The sequence below is a fragment of the Podarcis bocagei genome (assembly GCF_964188305.1).
Source record: "Podarcis bocagei genome assembly, chromosome: 14".
In the NCBI taxonomy this organism is placed as follows: domain Eukaryota; kingdom Metazoa; phylum Chordata; class Lepidosauria; order Squamata; family Lacertidae; genus Podarcis; species Podarcis bocagei.
In genome coordinates, this window is record NC_138139.1 from 17,294,589 (window position 1) to 17,316,433 (window position 21,845).

Consider the following 21,845-nt stretch of genomic DNA (forward strand, 5'->3'; position numbering starts at 1 on the left):
GAGTTCTCCAAATTTAACTTTGAGATTTGTTACGTGCCAGGCCCAGAGAACGTTAGGGCGGACGCTCTCTCACGCAAACCTGAATATTTGGAGGGGGAGGGAGCACCCGAAGAGACCCATGTCATTCCAGAGGACCGCTGGGTGTGTGGGGCGGCATTGGTGGGGCAAAGGGAATTGGTAGAGGGAACGGTGCATGATGAATACGCCCAGGACAAACTCAGGGGTCTCAGGAGGGAGGGAGACAAACCCGGGGGTTTTGAGGAGAGAAACGGGGCATTGTACTACAAGGGAGCGTTATATATACCTGAAGGGGAATTGAGGGAGAAGGTACTCAAGCAACTGCACGATAGCCCCACAGCAGGGCATTTTGGGCAACACAAAACCATGTGGCTGGTTACCAGGGAATTTTGGTGGCCCAAGGTCAGGGAAGATGTGCGGGAGTATGTGAGAGGGTGTGACCAATGCCAACGAGCCAAGGGGGAGAGGCGGGCACCGGCAGGTTTATTAGAACCACTACCCACACCTGAAAGACCATGGGAAGCAGTGGCAATAGATTTCATGACTGATCTGCCAAGGTCTAGAGGGAAAACAGCCATCATGGTTGTGGTAGACCTGTTAACTAAAATGGCCCACTTTATAGCCTGCTCACATGCGGTCACAGCAGAAGAAACAGCTAAATTGTTTGTAGAAAATGTGTTTAGGTTGCATGGCGCCCCCTTGAGGGTGGTTTCAGACCGAGGGAAACAATTTACTTCCAGGTTCTGGAGGAAGCTCATGAGCTTACTGCATGTAGAGGTTAATTTCTCAACGGCCCGTCATCCAGAAACCAACGGGCAGGCGGAAAGAGCTAATGGTGTTCTCCAGCAATATTTGAGGTGTTATGTGAATGACAGAGAGAATGATTGGGTGGAGAAGCTGGCGTTGGCAGAATTTGCCTACAACAATGCAGAGAACGTGTCCACGGGGATGAGCCCCTTTTTGGCTAATCACGGGTGCCATCCCAGAGCCTTCCCAGGGGGGGAAGGGGAGAACTGGAGCGTTCCAGCTGCAGAACAGTTCGTTGAAGAAATGGAAGCGATCCATCGCCAGCTCCAACTCAACTTAAACAGGGCTAAGGAGGAATATAAGAGGCAGGCAGACAAAAACAGAAGGGAAGGTGAAAGCATTAGGGTGGGGGACCAGGTGTGGCTGTCAACCCAAGGGTTGCCATTCAAAGGGGGTTGTAAGAAGTTAAGACCCAAAAGGCTGGGCCCATTTGAAGTCACGCAGCAGGTCAACCCAGTGGCTTTCAGACTCCGGTTACCGAACCACATGAAGCTGCACCCAGTTTTCCACAGGTCGTTGCTGTCACCGTATAAAGGGGACAGAGAAGGGAGGGTCACTAGGGGGCCAGCAATGGAGGAGAAGGAACACAGCTACCATGTAGCGGAGATCCTCGATTCCAGGTGGAAGGGAGATCAAGTAGAGTATTTGGTAATGTGGGAAGGGGAACCGGAGTCGGAAAACACCTGGGTTAGGGCAGAGGATGTCAATGACGAAGTTTTAATAGAAACTTTTCATCAGAGGTTCCCACGTAAACCTCAGCCTGTAGCGAGGTTCCGGAGGAAATACTTTGCCACCACCGACGAAGAAGAGGAGTTGGAGGGGTTCACAGATTCCGAAGAGGAGGAGGATTCAGCGAGCCAGGACGGCGATCGATGGAGGGAATTGTTCGAGACGTCTGAAGATGAAGAAGATTCTTTTCGGGGTTTTAACCCTTCACCTCCCAGAGGAGAGGAAATGGGAGGGGGTGAGGGGGGCCCTGGAGGGGAGGTGGATGTCAGGGAACTGCCATCGGAGCAACAGGTGGTGGAGGGGCTCAGGGAGGAAGAAAGAGACTCAACAGCTGAAGCAGGAACCAGCAGGGGGAGGAGTGGATCTCTGAGGGAATGCGAGCAGGAGGGAGGGCTCAGAGACGCTTCCAGCGAGAACAGTGGGGAGGTATCTGAAGCTCCCATAGGGAGACCCACGCCTCGCCGGAAACTGTCACGCCGTGAGTCCAGGAGACGCGTTTCCGTTAAGGAGCTTCTTTGCTGGAAGCGCTTCCGCAGACAGCCACTGTCAGACTCTACGAGTGACTAGAGCAGACATGTTTGAGGAGCTCTGTCACACACAGAGGTTTGTGGAGCCGCACAAACTCTGAGGGAGGACGATTTTACGCACAAGCAGCTAATCATCCCATTACACCTCCCCATCTTGTTTGGTTCTGCCCTCAGAGTCTTGAGCGTTGGACAGATTCAAGGTTATCAGTGACTACTAGGCATGATGGCTATATTCTACCTCCACAATCAGAGGCAGTAGTGCTTCTGAATACCAGTTTCTGGAAGCAGTTTCTGGTGCTCTTGTGAATGGGTCCTGCCTTAGAGTTTCCCACAGGCATCTGGGCTGCTGCTTTGAGAACAGGATGTTGGGCTAGATGGGACGATCTGATCAGGTAGGTTCTTCGTATGTTCTTAGGAGGTTTATGCAGTGATATTTTTCTTATTAAAAAAAAAAAGCACTGCATTTTTTAGAATGCCTCCCTTGTTCTCTTATAATAGCAATGGCGCCCATCTGAGTTCAAGAGAGTTTTGGCTGGAAAATGCCTTGGGTTTATGTGTGAGAATGGGAGATGGATGGTGTCAGGGCCTGGGCAGAAGAGGAATGGTGGAGACTGCCTCCTCAGCTTGACCCTTCCAGGGAGGAGGAAGACAGTTTAGAATTACAACAGGGGGTTGAGGGTGATCACAGCTCAGAGTTGAGAAATAATGGGAGAGGAGGAGGAGGAAGAGGAAGCAACAGGGGTTGACAGCTGATGGACACAGTGTCTTTAGAAAGCATTCCAGACCCAGCCGTGAAAGTAGGAGAGCAAAGAGCTCAAAGACAGAGGGCACCTACCAGCACCTATAGAGGAGATGATGAGATTGGTGAATGAGGAAGTGGAAGAGAAGGGGAAGGGGGTGGAGATTCACTCGGGACAACTCCATTATCCAAGAGGCTGGGTTCTATAGCCTCTCTCTGTAAATACTGAATAAAAAGTGGACGGTAAGAATCATCTCCTTGTCTTTGTACGTTCCTGGGCAACCGGCCGTGGGAGTCGCTGACAGCAGCCTGACAGATGGATGAAGGAGAAGGATGGGACGAGAGAGAAAGGGTATCTCTCGTATCCTCTTCTCGCTTTGGCTCCACTTGCTAGCTGTTTCCCCACAAAGGAACTTGGCCCTTGAGTCCAAAAGATTGCCCACTGCACTCTTAACCTATTCTAATTGCGTTACTAATAGCCTTTTGGTGGGTTTATCTTTCATGATTCAGTGGCCTTGTAAAGATTTCCAGATGAACATAAATAATCATGGGTAAATTATAACTCCACCTGATATGCAGTAATGAGATTACCACACCTAGCATGGCTGTTCCAGCAGCTGTAACCCAATGTGTTGATTGTGGACGCGCACTCTCATAGGAATGAATTCCTGAAACAACAGTGCTTCTAAACGGTTAGGCATATGGTGGTTTTGTTTTATTTTTAATAACAACAACAACAACAATTTTTATTTATACCCAACCGCCAGAGCCGGGCTCAGGGCGGCTAACACCAGTAAAATTACAATAAAAACATAATGGGGGGGGGAGAAACAAACCAATTTAAAAAGCAGGTTAAAATACAATTTAAAATGCAGCCTCATTTTAAAAGTAGCCCATAGATCAAAACCATAAGGGGAGGGAAACATAAGGGTCAGACTGAGTCCAAACCAAAGGCCAGGCGGAACAGCTCTGTCTTGCGGGCCCTGCAGAAAGATGTCAAGTCCCACAAGGCCCTAGTCTCTTGTGACACAGCGTTTCACCAAGTCGGGGCCAGTACTGAAAAGGCCCTGGCCCTAGTTGAGACCAATCTAACCACCTTGCGGTTATTTGGTTGTTATTTGTGGACCTTAAGGTCCTCCGCGGGGCATACCAGGAGAGGCGGTCCCGTAGGTATGTGGATCCTAGGCCGCATAGTCCTTTACTTTCAATGATGACTACATGAAGATTGTATCACATTATTTCACCTCCCATTCAGACAGTAGATGTAACTTGCTGCTAACCTGGTAACAGGGTCAATCCCCACGAGGCAGATGGGGCATATGAAATGTGACCCATGGCTTATTTAATGTATCGTTCTGAGTTTACGAGGGGTTATATGATCGTTTGCATTTCGGTTTGTACCCTTCACTGAATCCATTGGGATGAAGGGTAGGCTAAAAGTCGCCTTAAGCAACCAATCAATAAATGGTGGGTGTTTTATAACCCAAATCCTCCTTTGCAGCAGATGAAGGATGGAAAAAATGGGCAATGTTTCCCCCTTTTGTGTCACGCAAACCCCACTGCTCTCTCAGTGTGCAGGAGCAGCCATGCCCATATATCGGGACATTATTAAATGTAGGACTTGGTTGCATCTGCTTCCCTTGAAAAAATATTGCAGGAATTTAGAATGTACTTTCTTTGCTATGCATATATAGCAGCATAGTCTTATTGATTTAATAGAACTGTGTGGCTTAACGGCCCCCTGTGCACCACTTTGCAAGAATATAAGGGGTTTTGTTTCAGTAAGTGTATGGATTGTACACTTGATGACTAGAGACCTTTTTAAAGCTGCAGGCTTGGTGGCAGATTGTGGTTCATGTTGAGCTCCCATTGTGCTTATTAATGTCTCCCCCCCCCCCCCAAAAAAAAGCGTAAGAGGAGCATAAGAAGCCCAGAAGAGCTGTTTGAGTCGAACCAAATCTCTGTGTAGCCCAGCAAGCATTGTTCAACAGTGGTCAGTTAGATGCACTTCAAACGTGTCAAGCAGGGGTACAAAAATGGATGATAAGTATGGGGGGAAAACATGTCAATTTTGGGGGTGCCTGTACTTCTATACATCCCCTCTGCATCAAGCATAATTTCATTTTATTATTATTATTTCAGTAGCTTTGGTTGTCTGAAAACTCCACCCCAACATCGCTCTTGCAATCAGTGTGCATTACCCGTTTCTTGAAGGCAACTGGTGTTTATTTTGTGGTAACGTAAAAAGAGAGAGGCTGTGTCTATATTTAGAAGAGCTGTGACTACTGGCAGAAAGAATTGGTTGATTTGTGGATGGTGGTATTTTGGGTCACAGATCAGCAGCAGTGGTTTGCAGCCCAGCCTAGGGCTTAAATACTTAACCAGTTGAATGGGGATAAAGATAGGCATAAGGGTATTGAATAATTGCCAAGCGTTTAAAGCATTACTTTGCTGAAACTATGCAAGATAGATTTACCAAAGGACCTACCTGATCATAAAGGGGCTTGTATTGAAACAGCTGCAAAAAGGGAGGGGGGAAGTCCATTCTAGCAGGGTGGTTCAAGGCAAACTCCTTCCTGATCCTGGAGCAAGGCGTGCTTCTATTGCCTATCAGTTGATGGATGGGGGGAATGCACCTTGTTCCAGAAAAGAAATGATTCATTGGGAGTTCCTTTTAAGCTCCCAGCTGTTCCCCCCCCCAATTTTTTAAATTGATTTTCACAAACGTATAAACACACAAACAAATAAACATAAATCATAACCTTATTAAAACTTAATTATTAATTAATTAAAACTTAATTATTAACATTGTTAAGTGACTTCCTCGTATCCCCTTAGTTGAACTTCAATGCATATTATTTTAACTGTTTTCCAAATCAAAATTCTTAAATACTTAACTTAATCACTTAACATTTTTCTTTCTTACCAATTCAGCATTAAACATATTAATTCATCACATTACATATTTAAATCCTAAGCCTAGCTGGTAATTGCAAGCTTTTTCCAATTAATTTAACAACATATTTAACTAAATAGTCATTAAATTTTGTCCATTCTTCCTGGTACTCCTCCTCCTTCTGGTCACGGACTCTTCTGGTCAGGTTGGCTAGCTCCGAAAAATCCATCAGCTTCATCTGCCATTCTTCCACCGTTGGTAATTCTTGCGTTTTCCACTTCTTAGCTAGTAAAATTCGAGCAGCTCCCAGCTGTTTTCTTGAAGCCACATTGGTACCTGCCGCACACCAACAGCACATAGGTTGCCAGGTGTGGAGCTAGAGGGGAAGGAACAGTCTTGGCAGGCTAAAGTTGGTTCATGGGCTCTACATTAACAGAAGGTTGGTCAAGATGATATTAGCATTCTACTGACCACATTGTCACCTCCTGCTGTAAGGTGGTGAGAATAGCCTGCCAGGGGCTATCTACTTGTCTCTCAGGGACCCCTGACCATTAGGTCCAGTCGTGGCCGACTCTGGGGTTGAGGCGCTCATCTCGCTTTATTGGCCGGGGGAGCCGGTGTACAGCTTCCAAGGCATGTGGCCAGCATGACTAAACCGCTTCTGGCAAACCAGAGCAGCGCAAGGAAACGCTGTTTACCTTCCCGCTCGAGTGGTACCTATTTATCTACTTGCACTTTGACGTGCTTTCGAACTGCTAGGTGGGCAGGAGCAGGGACTGAACAACGGGAGCTCACCCCGTCATGGGGATTCGAACGCCGACCTTGTGATCGGCAAGTCCTAGGCTCTGTGGTTTAACCCACAGTGCCACCCTTGTCCCTCACAAATGTAATAGTAAAATGGCTAATCTGTAAATATTTCCCCACCTAAAACTGGGCATCATGGCCTGATCCTCCGAGCCTTTGCACCAGGGTTTCCCAAACTTGGGTCTCCAGCTGTCCTTGGACTACAACTCCTATTATGCCTAGCTAACTGGACCAGTGGTCAGGGATGGTGGGATTTGTAGTCCAAAAACAGCTGGAGACCCAAGTTTGGGAAACCCTGTTTTTACACTGTGTCCCAGATATGCTTTCCATATAAGGGGAAAAAAAATATTTGGCATTATTGATCTGACCCATCCATATATGTTGTTTCTTAATTATGCATACTTAGAAGGGGGGAAAACCAGTAGAAAAATATCATAGTGGATAGTTTTCCATTAGAGAATAATTTTTCCTCCCACGTCTCTAGGTCTGATTGACCCCATTTCCCACTGAAATTAAACAAAAATAAAACAAAAGAGGGAGTGGTTTTTGCAACACAATGGAAGAATTGATCCCTTTATTGGAGGAGTTTATGAACTGGCGCAGGTTAGGGGAAATACTTTTATACACGTTTGAGATTTGTTTATGATCCCCCTCAAGGATAAAATGGGTTTAAAAGATCAGATCCTTACAGTGCCAAATTATTCATGATCCTCTAGGCTTCTATGGCAAATCTTAAGGACTTCCAGCCTTTAATCAGACCTGGCTTGAGGCTATACAGTCTGGAGAGTTAAGGTGTGATGGGTTCTGGAATCTAAAAACATGGACCACAGGTCAAGAATTTAAGCTTGCTTAAATCCCAGTGAATCACATAAACTGCACATGAGCACTTAATTTCTCACTTATGTGGTTTATTGGATTAAATCTAATGGATCTCATTTTAAAATGGAATAATGACAAAGTCTACAATTTAAAGGGTTCCTTTAGGCCCTTTTTAGCTAGGGCATGTGTTTTCACAATGAGCCTTCTGAAGCCCCAACTCTTTTCCCCCCAACACCACTGCCTACATTGCAAATGTTTTTTCAAACTCAAAATATGGCATGTCCTACGGTAAGATAATTATTTATTTGAAGGATAAGTTAAAATGTCTCATTGCGCACACAAAGCTGACTCTAGGGTGTTTTGAGTTACACCCATAAATCCTGTTTCTCTTTCGTAAGAACTGAACTCCTGAGAGCTCATTGGCTGTATTCAAATGTACAGTGGTACCTCGGATTACAGGCGCTTCAGGTTACTGACACTTCAGGTTACAGACTCCACTAACCCAGAAATAGTACCTCGAGTTAAGAACTTTGCTTCAGGATGAGAACAGAAATCACACGGCAGCAGTGCGGCAGCAGCAGGAGGCTCCATTAGCTAAAGTGGTGCTTCAGGTTAAGAACAGTTTCAGGTTAAGAACGGACCTCCGGAATGAATTAAGTTCTGTACCCGAGGTACCACTGTCATGCTTAACCATGGTTTGTTGCTACACAGATAAGCTAAAGTGAACCTTGTGATTGTATGTTTCTTCACTTCTCCTGCTCCTTGGTGTGTCCTTAAGAAGGAGTTCAGAAGTGTTAACATCCATGTGGAAGCTTGTTCAGATGTCCTAATCCAAACATACTAATTTCTGATTAATTTTAACTATGATTTTGTCCTGGCTCCTGCCCCAGTCACTACAGCAGAGGCCCTTACTTGAGTTTATGAGAAATACCTTTATTACAAAGCAAGTACAGCAATAGGTGAAAGCTAACTCAGTCCTAGAGCTTCTTCAAGTGGGATGGAGAGGTTAACTGAGCTAGGAGCAAGACCAGAATTCCAAAGTCCAAGATCAAAACTGTGCAAGTGTGGCAAAGTTATCCTAGCAGATTGAACAGCCACCCAGCAACCTTTATAGCCTCAATTGCGAGAATTAGCCTTGTAAGAATGTCTAGCCTGATGCACTGCACTGGTGTGTGTGTGCATCTGTTCCCAATGGCAGAGGTGTTGCCTGGCCCTTGGACACAACGCCAGACCCCATCTCCTCTGAATCCTGTTCAGCCACCCCAGGCTTAGGCTCTGAGCTCTTCCCAGGGTCCAACAAAATTCCTTCATCCACAAGGAGAGAAGAAGCATCTGGGACTCTTGTTCCAGCATTATCTCCTGCCCAGGAAGGACTTCCTCAAACAGGCTTTGCTCAGCCTCCCCTCCTTCTTCCTCTTTCAATGCCTCCAGAGTCTGCCATCTCAGGTCTACGCCCGAAGGCAATGACAAACTTGTGAAAGGTTTGTTGAAAGAAGCCAAAATTCAAACCATGGGTTGTGAAGCTGGCTTGTTTCTGCAAGCTGCAGTTAAAATTCACCACAGTTTAAGGTTCAGACACGACACTAAACCACAGTTCATCCCTAATACAGCTCCTTGCCTGCACCAGAAAGGAGGCGTGAAGCACACGATCCTTCCTTGTAACGTGAAAAAAAGGCTTTGGGAGTGGAGACAGCAATAATAGCCCCAATTATCCTTCCACTTCCATGCATTTGCGGGACATGGGGAAAGCGGTATGGAGTCACTTGAGACAAGCTGAGTTTGACTGGAGTTGTCCATCTGCAACATAGAGATAATAAATGCTGGCCCACTGTAAGCATTTAACCAAATGCTGGAGCATTGTAAGCAGTACTAAGATCATTTATATAAACTTAAGCATGCTTGAACAAGCAGTACTGTATAAAAATCCTAAGTAATGTTGCTGTATTAACATTTAGAAAAGAGGGTTAGCTTGCTAAGTGTCATAGAATCATAGAGTTGGAAGAGACCACAAGGGCCATCGAGTCCAATCCCCAGCCAAGCAGGAAACACCATCATCAGTTTTGTTTAAAGCCCATTTTTAAATGGAAGTAATGATCTTCTGTAACAAATTGCAGGTATTTAGAGGGAGATTCTCATTTGCAGTTCTCTAGTCTGTAAAGGCTTTGGATTTAGTGCCGGGTAGTTCAGTTGTTTCCTGCAAATCTTACTGTTTGTTAAAGCCACGATCTGTGCAGGAAATGAGGGGTGCGCAAAATCCAGCTAAACAGCCGTGAAGTTCTTTTGCAAAGAAAATCTTGCATGGCACCACTGTTTTTAAACCCTTTCCAGCTATGAGGAAATAAAACCAGAACAGTTAGATGCAAATGGAAAGACTGGTGTACTTCATTAATTAACAGAAAATAATTGTCCAGTAGCTGGACAGATTTACAAGTTGGTTGTTGTTGTTTAGTCGTTTAGTTGTGTCCGACTCGTCATGACCCCCTGGACCAGAGCACGCCAGGCACTCCTGTCCTCCACTGCCTCCCGCAGTTTGGTCAAACTCATGCTGGTAGCTTCGAGAACACTGTCCAACCATCTCATCCTCTGTCGTCCCCTTCTCCTTGTGCCCTCAATCTTTCCCAACATTTTACAAGTCCACATGTGCCTTAATAACAGTGTGTTTCAGAGAGCAGAACCTGGAACAATGTGCTTAATAACAATGTGCATATGTTCCTGTTGTTTTAAGTAACTTATTTTTGAGGCATGCTTTGTGAACTTCTCCTTCCCCCTCTTCCTCTTTTGAATATCAGGTTTGTTATGAGAAGTTATGTTTCCCTTGCAAGATTTAATTTCTGAAACTGTTCCTTTAAATTTCCTAGGGGAGGAAACCGTGATTGCTGTGCCACATGGGAGCCACAGTGCAAGAATTACTGTGAAAGGACCGGCACACCTTGGTATGAACCTTTTTACACATTACTAACAGAGAGGAAGTTGGACAAAAGTATTCCATTTGGGTGTTTGGGGGGTTATTGGAGCTATAGTTGAAATACCTTACTTCTCCTGCCTAAGCCTGATCCTGAAGTCCTATGGGTGTGCCCAGCTCCTCATGCAATTACCATCACATGATGGAGAGAGTGGGGCTGTGCTTGGTGGCTGTGTCCCCTCCATTGCATCCACATCACTTAGGACCACCACCCTGTAGGGGTGAGGAACCTCTGTCCTCCCAGATGTTTCTGAAGTCCCATCACATTAAGCAAGCATAGCTAATGGCCATGGATGATGGGACCCATAGTTCAGCAACTTCTGGTGGGCTGAAGGTGTTCCATACCTGCTCCATACATTGTGGGGGAAGGTCTGAGCCTGTTCCACCTGTATAGGCTCCCTCCCCAGTTACGAACTATAAGCTATCATAATCAAAAACTCTGGTGCATGTAGGAACGGGGTAGAAATCTGGTAGGACGTGAATGTGAATCTGCTTAATTTGCACTTTCTGAAACAGCGTGAGAGCCAAAACATAGCCGTCCTTAAAAAAATCACACTTGTCTGAATTTTGGGGTGGTGTGTTTCACCACTGAAAGAATTTGTACAAAACTGCAGAGATATTAGTGAAAGTTAACATATAAAAAGTGTCGTAGTAGGCAAAATTGCTTGCCAAAATCGGGCAAAAAGTGCATACACAAATGAGTATATTAAAAAGAAGAAGAAAGTACACTAAATTACTGGTAATTTTTCACAAGGCATTGGGGGGGGGGGGGCTTAAAAACAACTTGCCAACTGACACAGAAATATGAAGAACTGAATTTAAGGTTGGAAAAATTAGAGATTGAAAGAGATCAAAATTGAAAGAGGAGGCTGAAACCTGCTGAAGAGACTCTCTACTTCAGATCTTCCCCCTCCAGCAAGCTACTAGGCCAAGTTTAAGATGTTGCTGTTAGCGTGTAATTCCCTGAACACTTTGGAACCAGGTTACCTCTGAGAATTCCTTATCTTGTATTCCCCTGCCCAGACTCTTGGAATCTTTACTCTTGGGTTCTTGAGGGAAATACCTTTAGTAGTGTTGGATGCTCCCAGGGTTCATCAAACATCCAGTAGGACTCCAGTGGCATTTGCCCTCTGGAACACATGCCCAATGAACATCTGATAAGCATCTACAATACTGGCATTTACGTGTCTGCTTAAAACTTGTCAGTTCACCCAGGCTTTCCCAGAATGATCCAGCTGTTTTGATGTGTTAATCTGGCCTACTGATTTGTGATATATTTCCTATGTGTCTTATGAATGTAAATTTATTATTGAGTAGCAGTGTCATACCTGGCACTGCTCAGGAATTCTTTTAAAAAAAATCAAAAATTGTTTTATCCAAATGTAAACTAAAACATGCTCTTTGATTTAAGGAACCATCGTGCAAAGTTTGGTTGCGATATTTTAAGAGGCGTCCAAGTGCATAATAAACAGACAACTATGCTTCATGTAAACAAGTGCTTTGTTTATCTGTCCAAAATCTTCCAACATTCCACTTTGTTGGATGTTCACAAGTTCTAGTTGTTTTGAGATGCTCAACTGTTAGGACGGGTCTTTGTTTACAAATGCGGAGAAGGAAGCTGTCTGGGTTGCAGAGAGCTTTGTTGTTTTCATCTTGTTGTCCTTTAAATGCTTGGCTTCCCCAAATAAATCAGATAAGGCCACACTTATTATTGTCACTTTCCCTTATTGGCATTTGAAATGGTTTATTTTGGGAGGAAGGGAGTTGAAGTGAAGGGGGAAGGGTGTTGGAATATATTATAGGCTTTCCAGAAGCTGTTTTGCTAAGAGCTTCAGAATCCAAAATAAGCCAGAGTCCTCTGAAAATAATCCCCCTGCTGTAGAAACAACAAAACCAGAAGCTAATATTTTTACAAGTGGCTAATGCTAGATAACCAAGTTCATGAACTTACAACCGAGTCTAGCTGGAAGGGAAGCGAAAGATGCTAAATTCCTGACTTTTTAAATGATAGAACCTTGCATTTTAAACATTTAGCCATACATGTGAATTCTGTTTTTATTCTTTATGGATATTAACAGGAAAACATGTGGCTTACAGTTTGAGGGGATTAAAATAGGTGTGCGTTTAACCGAGACTCGTGTTCCCTATCTGGGAATTATGCACACAATGGTGGTGGTGGAAAAAGTTCATGAATTCCAGCAGGTAGGTTTTCTGGCAGGAGAAGCTACTCTCAAATCCACTGACGTCCAAACACGACATGACAGGTCTGCACCATTTTATACTTAAATCAGAGACACATATGCTCTACCTATTCTTTTTGTGTCCAAATGGAAATAATCACTTTGCCGGAGAAGCCCCCTTAGATTTTATATAGCTGAGCTGCTCACACTCACATTTATTCCTTCTTATAAATAACGTTTATTGGTTTGTCATGAACACATGCACAAACTAACATATAGCCATGCAGACATTGGCAGACTCACACACATTGCATTTTCAGTATAAAAGTTACAGAGATGCAGTTACATAGAGCCAGGATTTCAAGATGAATCTATATAGCCCAACCACAATGAATTATTGGGGGGGGGGCTTATATGACTCTCCCTTTTTTATAATCAAAAATTCTAATTTCCTTAAATCCGTTTTCTTTTAAACTGCAAACGCTGGCTTTTAAAGATGCTTACTAAGGGTGTGAGATAGGATCTTGATAACCCCTCACTCCTTGACCTTAGGTTCTGTACATCACAATTTGGAATTTTGATGGATCGTGTTTCAACTTGTGGGTTAAATATATTTTAGCTTCCAACCAGGAGCAGGCAATCTTCTTGCTGTATAGGGGCAAATGACAAAGAACTTTATTGATTTGAGTGTCAGTACATCTCCAAACCCTTTGCAGAACAGAGTGAATCCATTGGAGCATAGTCACTGTGTGTAAAGTTTCTCTCTCTCTCTCTCTCTCTCTCTCTCTCTCTCTCTCACACACACACACACACACGGAGAGAGAGAGAGAGAGAGAGAGAGAGAGAGAGAGAGAGAGAGACCAGCTAGTTGAACAGCTAGTCTCTTACAACTTACAGCATCACTACTCAGGTCTCACAGCTGTGGCTGGCGCTATGGTCTAAACCGCTGAGCCTCTTGGGCTTGTTGATCGGAAGGCCGGCAGTTTGAATCCCTGCGATGGGGTGAGCTCCTGTTGCTCTGTCCCAGCTCCTGCCAACCTAGCAGTTTGAAAGCGCACCAGTAGATAAATAGGTTCCACTGCGGTAGGAAGATAAACGGTGTTTACATGCGCTCTAGCTTCTGTCACGGTATCACGTTGCGCCAGAAGCAATTTAGTCATGCTGGCCACATGACCCAGAAAGCTGTCTGTGGACAAACGCCGGCTACCTCAGCCTGAAAGTGAGATGAGTGCCGCAACCCCATAGCCCCCTTTGACTGGGCTTAACCGTCCAGGGGTCTTTTACCTTTTTACCTTTTAGTGGACTCAGTAAGAACTTTCAAGACAGTAGTGGCAGGGACTGGCAGGACATTGATGAGTGTGCTTTGGGGAAAGGGAGCCTGGAGTCTGACTCAGGAGAGGGGGGCAGTGTTTCATGGGGACTGGTACCAGCCAGGAGGCAAGAGCCAGAGACAGGGGAAGCTTCAGAGCTGGATGGTGGAGCACAGGAGGAAGAGGAGGAAGAGGAAGAGGCAGGTCTGGCCAATGAAGGGCTGGATGCTTCCCCACCCTCTCCTGTGCCAGTGTCTCCCAGAAGCAGGAGAGGAGTGAAGTGGGAAGAGGAGAGGCAGCTTCCACACAGGGATAGTCTTGGCCTGCTTACGCGCTGGTGGTGGAGGGGCATGGCTCCCTGTTGCTGCAACTGCTCCATAGAGCGTGGATATTCAGAGTCATAGAAGGCTTTGTAAGTGTTTGCTTTTGATAATAAAGAGCTAATTACAGTCTGTCAGGGAACTGCCATCGTCTCAGGGGCGAGAGGGGAAAAGCCGGATGGATTACAGAGAGCCCCCAAAGATCGTGGGAAGCAGCACCTCCTCAGCGGAGAAGAGTAGCCACGCCTCTAGTGAAGAGGAGATGCAGGGCTCAGAGGAGGCGAGGTGGTGCCAGAACACCTTGCCTGAGCAAAGCAGGGAGGAGAGAGGTCCTCCGTTACCCACGCCTTCCTTGCGCAGTAGGCTTCCGCGCACAGAGGGGAGGCGCAGACTGGGCGTCAAGAAACTACTCTGCTGGGGAAGGTTTAAGGACCGTCCACTCTCAGATTCTGCCAGTGAATGAGCAAGACACGGAATAGAGGCGCTCTGCATTCCAAAAGTTTTTATCACCGATAAGAATTCTTTAAAACAGTCTATTGAAGCATATTGCCTGATTGCTCTCGAGCAACCAACCTATACCTCTTACACAGTCATACCTCGTGTTGCGTTTGCGTTGAGCGTTTTCAGGTTGCGTCCCGCGGCGACCCAGAAGTACCGGAAAGGGTTACTTCCGGGTTTCTCTGCTCGCGCATGCGCAGACACTCAAAATGACATCATGCACAGAAGCGGTGATCCATGCACGCGCAGACGCAGGTTGCATTCTGCTCATGTTGCGAACAGGGCTCCGGAATGGATCCCGTTCGCAACCAGAGGTACCACTGTATACTATGTGTTGTGTGCATACCTTGGCTGGGAAGTGGCTGTGACAAGTACTGATCTGCACTCCATCAGCTGGCCTGGCAGCCTGCAGATGGTCAGCTGGTTTTCCCAGCCAGTGAAGACACACCTGGCCTAATAAAATCTCTCCACTCAACGCTCAATTCCTTAGTGTGGCCAGCTCACTGCCCCTGGGTGACAACAGACTCTTCCTTCCTCTCTGGTCTAGTCCTGCTCTTGCCTTAGCTTCCCTGCCTGATCTGCTACCCCCAGTTTTTCTGTGATGACCTTGGTATCCGATCTCCAGCCCAACCATGATAATGTCTCCTGCTTCTTGTTCAGCTGATCACCACCTACGTTTGATAGACTCGGACCCCGCTGCAGTTTGCCAGAAACCAAGCCCAGACCTGACACCAACTATACAAACAGCTACTGTTGTTAAGGGTTCCTGCACTGAAATTTGCTCAGCTGGCAATCGGTTTAGGCTTATATCTGATAAAGACACATGGCTGGTGGACCCAAAGCTTCTGCTGCATAGGCCAAAAGCACTTGTATTTAATATTGCTCCTTTGGCCATCCCATAGGGACCAAATTATGAGTGCCGTAAGGCTGCTGAAGACCTTATTCTCCCATGAAGCTGGTAATACTCGCCCTTCAGTTAAAGTTAGTTGGGGTGATACTAAGAAAAATGCTCACCCGCAGCAACAAAGCCTTGTTCCACTTAGGTTGTAACTTCATCCATATGCCGACTTTTCTGCCTTTTTTGGGTAAACCTGCACTCAGAATTAAATAGACTGTTCAGGCCATCACTTGCTGAATATGCCTGGAAAGCCGCTTGCTGTTATATTTCCAGATGGCTGCCAGTTAAGTTTGCAAAATATTACCTTGCCCTTTGAAGAAATAGCTATAAAAAAATATATTACGCATGCGGAGTGTTTTGTGTTCATTCCATAGGGAAGCTGCTATTGACAGGCAATGGCTTAAAGCAGGTGAGAATATACGGGAGCCGAGCTTACAGGTAGCCTGTGGAGCAAATCTTCATCTCTCTGTGTGATGGAATTACTTGGAAAAAATGAGCAGCTGGGTTTAAGCTTCCCTGCTGAAATCCAGGCTGCCTTTGCATAACTGTTAGTAGAGAACTGCTTAAGGCATTGGGTCTAATCCATCACTGGCGTTGAGTGATGTTGTTCCAGCAAATGGGTTGTGATTCTCTACATACCTGCTTGTCCATTGAACCATAAGGCTTGTTCAGTGTTTAGATGCTCTAAAAGTCTTCATATATTCATAGATATGGTTTTTTGGTGGGGATAGGCTGTATGCCTGAGTCCCTTCTAATTCCTAGATCCAACAAGAATCCAATGGCTGGAATAGCCGGACAACTTTCTTGGCAATGGCCTAAGTGTGGGTTTATAAGGTAAAAGGATGTGGCGTTGGGCCAATGGTTTCTGACACAGATTTATTAATTAACTTTGGTTACAGCAGTCCACAGTTCACACACCTCAAGGGGAGAGAGGCTATGGTTTAAGTAATAATCTGGACTGAGCCATAGTGTAGCAGTTAAGAGCATGAGTTGGGAGCTCTCTGTTTTAAACTCACCTCAGCATGTACTAGAATGTACTAGGTGGTCTTATATGAACTTCCATCACTTGGCCTCAGCCCCCACCTGCAATGTGGATGCCACCATACCAGCCTACATTACAGGGTTGTGGTAACAATTACTATGACATATAAATGTGGCTATTGCTAGCGTTATTTATAGAACATCAAGTGTTTTTATCTCCTAAGGATTATGAGTGCTCCAGAGCCTACTTAAATGAGTCAAGTTGTTTTTAAGGAAATCTGACAGATTATTTCCTCTCTTTTTTAACAAATGGGTTTGGGTACACTTCTGTCTAGACACAGTGGACCAATTATATGCCTCTTCCAGCCCTATTGCTTTCATTGGAATTAGACCAAGGATAAATTTGGACCAAAATTCCTTTATCCAGAGAAAGATATTGTTGTTTCTCGCTCAGCTGTTGCATTATATCCTTGCTTTTAACAGAGTTGGGGAATGTTTCTCCTCAAGATTGTTCATGCCTTAGGCCATTCGTGAATATTTTAGGAGGCATATCAATGGACCTGCATGATTTCACAAATTATAAAGGACACTCACTGGCCACAATAATAATAATAATAATAATAATAAATTTTATTTATATCCCGCCCTCCCCAGCTGAGCCGGGCTCAGGGCGGCTAACAACAATCAAATAAACAATCAAATAATAACACATTCTAAAAATATTTCATTATAAAAATTAGTTAAAATCACATTGGTGGCAACCGATTAAACAAAATTCTGTGCAGGTTGCCAGAGGAGGGGGTCAGGCTGCGCCCTGACTAAAGGCCTGGCGGAACAACTCTGTCTTGCAGGCCCTGCGGAAAGATGTCAAGTCCCGCAGGGCCCTGGTCTCTTGTGACAGAGCATTCCACCAGGTTGGAGCTGCAGCCGAGAAGGCCCTGGCTCTAGTTGAGGCCAGCCTAACCTCTCTGAGGCCTGGGACCTTGAGGGTGTTATTATTTGTAGACCGTAGGTTTCTCTGTGGGGCATACCAGGAGAGGCGGTCCCGTAGGTACGAGGGTCCTAGGCCGTATAGGGCTTTAAAGGTTAAAACCAGCACCTTAAACCTGATCCTGTACTCCACCGGGAGCCAGTGCAGCTGGTATAGCACCGGATGAATGTGATCCCGCAGCGAAGACCCCGTAAGGAGTCTCGCTGCGGCATTCTGCACCCGCTGGAGTTTCTGGGTCAGTCTCAAGGGCAGCCCCACGTAGAGCGAGTTACAATAATCCAGTCTGGAGGTGACCGTCGCATGGATCACAGTGGCTAGGTCAGGGCGAGAGAGATAAGGGGCCAACTGCTTAGCTTGGCGGAGATGGAAAAATGCCGCCTTTGTTATAGCTGTAATCTGCGCCTCCATAGAGAGGGAGGTATCGAAGATTACACCCAAACTCTTAACAGACGGTGCTGGCACTAATTGCACCCCCGCAAGAGATGGGAGTTGCCCCCTCGATCCCATATCGTCCCGCCCCAGCCAGAGGACCTCTGTCTTCGAAGGATTTAACTTCAACCGGCTCCCACGTAACCATCCAGCCACAGCTTCCAGACATCTGGTCAGTGTGTCTGGGGCCGAGTTAGGATGGCCATCCATCAAGAGATAGAGTTGGGTGTCATCAGCATACTGATGGCAACCCAGCCCAAAACTCCGGACAAGCTGGGCGAGGGGGCGCATAAAGATGTTAAAAAGCATCGGGGAGAGAATCGCACCCTGAGGCACTCCACACACCAAGGAGTGACGCGATGACAATTCCCCCCCAAGCGCCACCCTCTGTCCCCGATCAGAGAGAAACGAGCGCAGCCATTGAAGGACTGTGCCCTGGATCCCCACGTCGGCAAGGCGGTGGTCCAGGAGTTCATGATCGACCATGTCAAAGGCTGCTGACAGATCTAGAAGAATCAGCAGCCCCGACCCGCCTCGATCCAGCTGCCTGCGGAGATCATCTGTTAGGGCGACCAGAGCCGTCTCGGTCCCATGACCAGCACGGAAGCCAGACTGGAATGGATCCAAAGCAGATGTTTCATCCAGAAACCTACCAAGCTGTTCAGCAACCGCTCTCTCAATCACCTTACCCAGGAATGGAAGATTCGAGACCGGGCGGTAATTGGATAGATCTAAGGGATCTAACGATGTTTTCTTTAAGAGCGGACGCACCACCGCCTCCTTCAGTTCCCCTGGGAATATCCCGGTGCCAAGGGACAAATTGATGATATCCCCCAGGGGGGCCCGCACCTCGTCTGGACACGCTCTAATCAGCCATGACGGGCACGGGTCAAGAGGACAGGTGGTGGGCTTTCCAGCTTGGAGGAATCTGTCCACATCGGCTGGAGATATCCGGTCAAAGTGGTCCAATACTGGACCCGAGGACAGTCGAGGGGCCTCCAGTTCCTTTATTGTATCCAAATTGGCAGGGAGGTCATGGCGGAGCAACAGGACCTTCTCCGCAAAAAAGCTCGCAAATGCCTCACAGCTGTGTGTCAGATTGTTATTTAAATTTGGCTGTCCTTCAAGGGACGTTAAAGACCGAATTATACTAAATAATTGCGCCGGGCGAGAGCTAGCGGATGCAATGGAGGCCGAGAAGTAAGACTTCTTAGCGGCCTTCACTGCCATCTCATAGGTTTTCATAAAAACCCTATAAGATGTTCTTGAGGCTCCGTCACGGGCACCCCGCCATACTCGCTCTAGCCGTCTGAGGTCCCGCTTCATTTTCCGAAGCTCCTCGGTAAACCAGGGAGCCCGGTTTCTGCGGGGTCGCAGAGGGCGCTTAGGTGCGATCTCATCGATGGCTGCCAGGAGCTGGGTATTCCAGCCCTCAACAAGCTCAGTCAATGAGTCGCCAGGGGGAGCAAGGTCCCGCAAGGCTTGACGGAATCTATCAGGGTCCATCAGCCTCTGCGGGCGAGCCCAAATCGGCTCGCCACCTAAGCAGGGTGGGGGTGGAAAGTCAATCCTGGCTTTCAGAGCGTAGTGATCAGACCATGGCACCTTCATCGAAGGAGACATGATCACATCTATACCGGCGCCAAAGATCAAATCCAGCGTGTGGCCTGCTTGATGTGTGGGGCCCGAAACAAACTGGGAGAGCCCTAGTGTCGCCATGGAAGACACCAGGTCCAGAGCCTGTGAGGAGGGAGTGGCATCAGCGTGGAAGTTGAAGTCTCCCAATACCAATAGGTTAGGGAACTCCAAGGCCCAGCCGGCCACCGCCTCCAGCAGGCCTGACAGGGTGGCTGCTGGTGCGCTAGGTGGCCGGTACACCAGCCAGACAGCCAAGCTCTCCTCGGAGCCCCACACTAGGCCAACACATTCAATGCCGGGGATCGATGGCGATGGTAGAGCCCTGAAAGAACAATCTTCCCGGATTAATACTGCCACCCCTCCCCCCCGGCCCACAGTCCGTGACTGGTGGAGGACGGAGAAACCCGGGGGCGCCATCTCTCGTAAGGTAACAGTTACCCCTTCACGCACCCAGGTCTCCGTCACACAAGCCAGGTCGACCCCCTGCGAGGTAAAGAAATCTCGCAGGGTAGCGGTTTTGTTGCCTATAGACCTGGCATTGCACAACACCAGTGAAGGAGGTGAGTAATCCTTGCTCACCCTACCCTCGTCCCTCGGGATGGGGCGCAGATTGGAAGGGGTACGAGCATATCCGTATCTCGATCCCCTTCGCCTATAATATCTGCCCCCACCGCCATACCTCCCTCGCCCCTCCACGGTAGCAATCCCAAGCCTCATACAAGCCTCCATTTATAAAATAGAAAACAAAACAACCAAAAACAATTATGCCCAAACAAAACCAATCCCCACCCCACTCAATGTCCGACCCCAAAACAAAACAAAACAGAACAAAACAAAATACATGGATAAAAACCACCGTTCACGGTGGTACAACAAAATAAACAATAAAAACACCTTTAAAACACCTTAAAATATATATAAACATGTTTAACATATGCTGCAGCAGCACCAGTGTCCTTAAAGCTATTACGGGGGTGAGCCTGGGCCCCGCCCCCTAGGCCAGATGGAATGAGCCTGAGGAGGGAGAGGCCCTCTCCAGCACCCACGATGCAGCAGCAGCGATGTCCCAGGCCCCAACGAGGCTCCTAAAGCTGTGGCGAAGGTGAGCCTGGGCCCCGCCCCCTAGGCCGGATGGGATTAGCCTGAGGAGGGAGAGGCCCTCTCCAGCACCCACGATGCAGCAGCAGCGATGTCCCAGGCCCCAACGAGGCCTCTTAAAGCTGTGGCGAAGGTGAGCCTGGGCCCCGCCCCCTAGGCCGGATGGAGTGAGCCTGAGGAGGGAGAGGCCTTCTCCGACACTCACGATGCAGCAGCAGCGATGTCCCAGGCCCCAACGAGGCCTCTTAAAGCTGTGGCGAAGGTGAGCCTGGGCCCCGCCCCCTAGGCCGGATGGGATTAGCCTGAGGAGGGAGAGGCCCTCTCCAGCACCCACGATGCAGCAGCAGCGATGTCCCAGGCCCCAACGAGGCCTCTTAAAGCTGTGGCGAAGGTGAGCCTGGGCCCCGCCCCCTAGGCCGGATGGAGTGAGCCTGAGGAGGGAGAGGCCTTCTCCGACACTCACGATGCAGCAGCAGCGATGTCCCAGGCCCCAACGAGGCCTCTTAAAGCTGTGGCGAAGGTGAGCCTGGGCCCCGCCCCCTAGGCCGGATGGGATTAGCCTGAGGAGGGAGAGGCCCTCTCCAGCACCCACGATGCAGCAGCAGCGATGTCCCAGGCCCCAACGAGGCCTCTTAAAGCTGTGGCGAAGGTGAGCCTGGGCCCCGCCCCCTAGGCCGGATGGAGTGAGCCTGAGGAGGGAGAGGCCTTCTCCGACACTCACGATGCAGCAGCAGCGATGTCCCAGGCCCCAACGAGGCCTCTTAAAGCTGTGGCGAAGGTGAGCCTGGGCCCCGCCCCCTAGGCCGGATGGGATTAGCCTGAGGAGGGAGAGGCCCTCTCCAGCACCCACGATGCAGCAGCAGCGATGTCCCAGGCCCCAACGAGGCCTCTTAAAGCTGTGGCGAAGGTGAGCCTGGGCCCCGCCCCCTAGGCCGGATGGAGTGAGCCTGAGGAGGGAGAGGCCTTCTCCGACACTCACGATGCAATGAGTTGCTGTGGATCAGTTAAGGAACAGGAAGCTTCTTCTTCTTTCTTTGGCAATCACTCGTAAACCGAGTAAGATTGTCTTCCATAAACATGGTTTTAACAGTGAGGATCTACACGTCCTTCCACAGTGGGGACATTGGTTTCCGGGCGGGAGTTCATCACGGTGTGGATTTGCCAAGCGTGCCTTCCTCTTAGCACCTTTCTCCCTTGTGTC

The 21,845-nt window shown here is 47.7% G+C and overlaps 1 protein-coding gene across 2 annotated transcripts in view; it reads left to right on the forward strand.

Moving 5' to 3' along the window:
* Window positions 1-21,845, forward strand: part of ADAMTSL3 (ADAMTS like 3) — a 278,004-nt gene that overhangs the window by 154,688 nt on the left and 101,471 nt on the right. For both annotated transcript variants that reach the window (XM_081171011.1, XM_081171012.1), the window contains exon 7: window positions 10,198-10,272. In XM_081171011.1, the coding sequence (XP_081027137.1) occupies window positions 10,198-10,272 (75 nt within the window). The remainder of the gene's footprint in view (window positions 1-10,197; window positions 10,273-21,845) is intronic.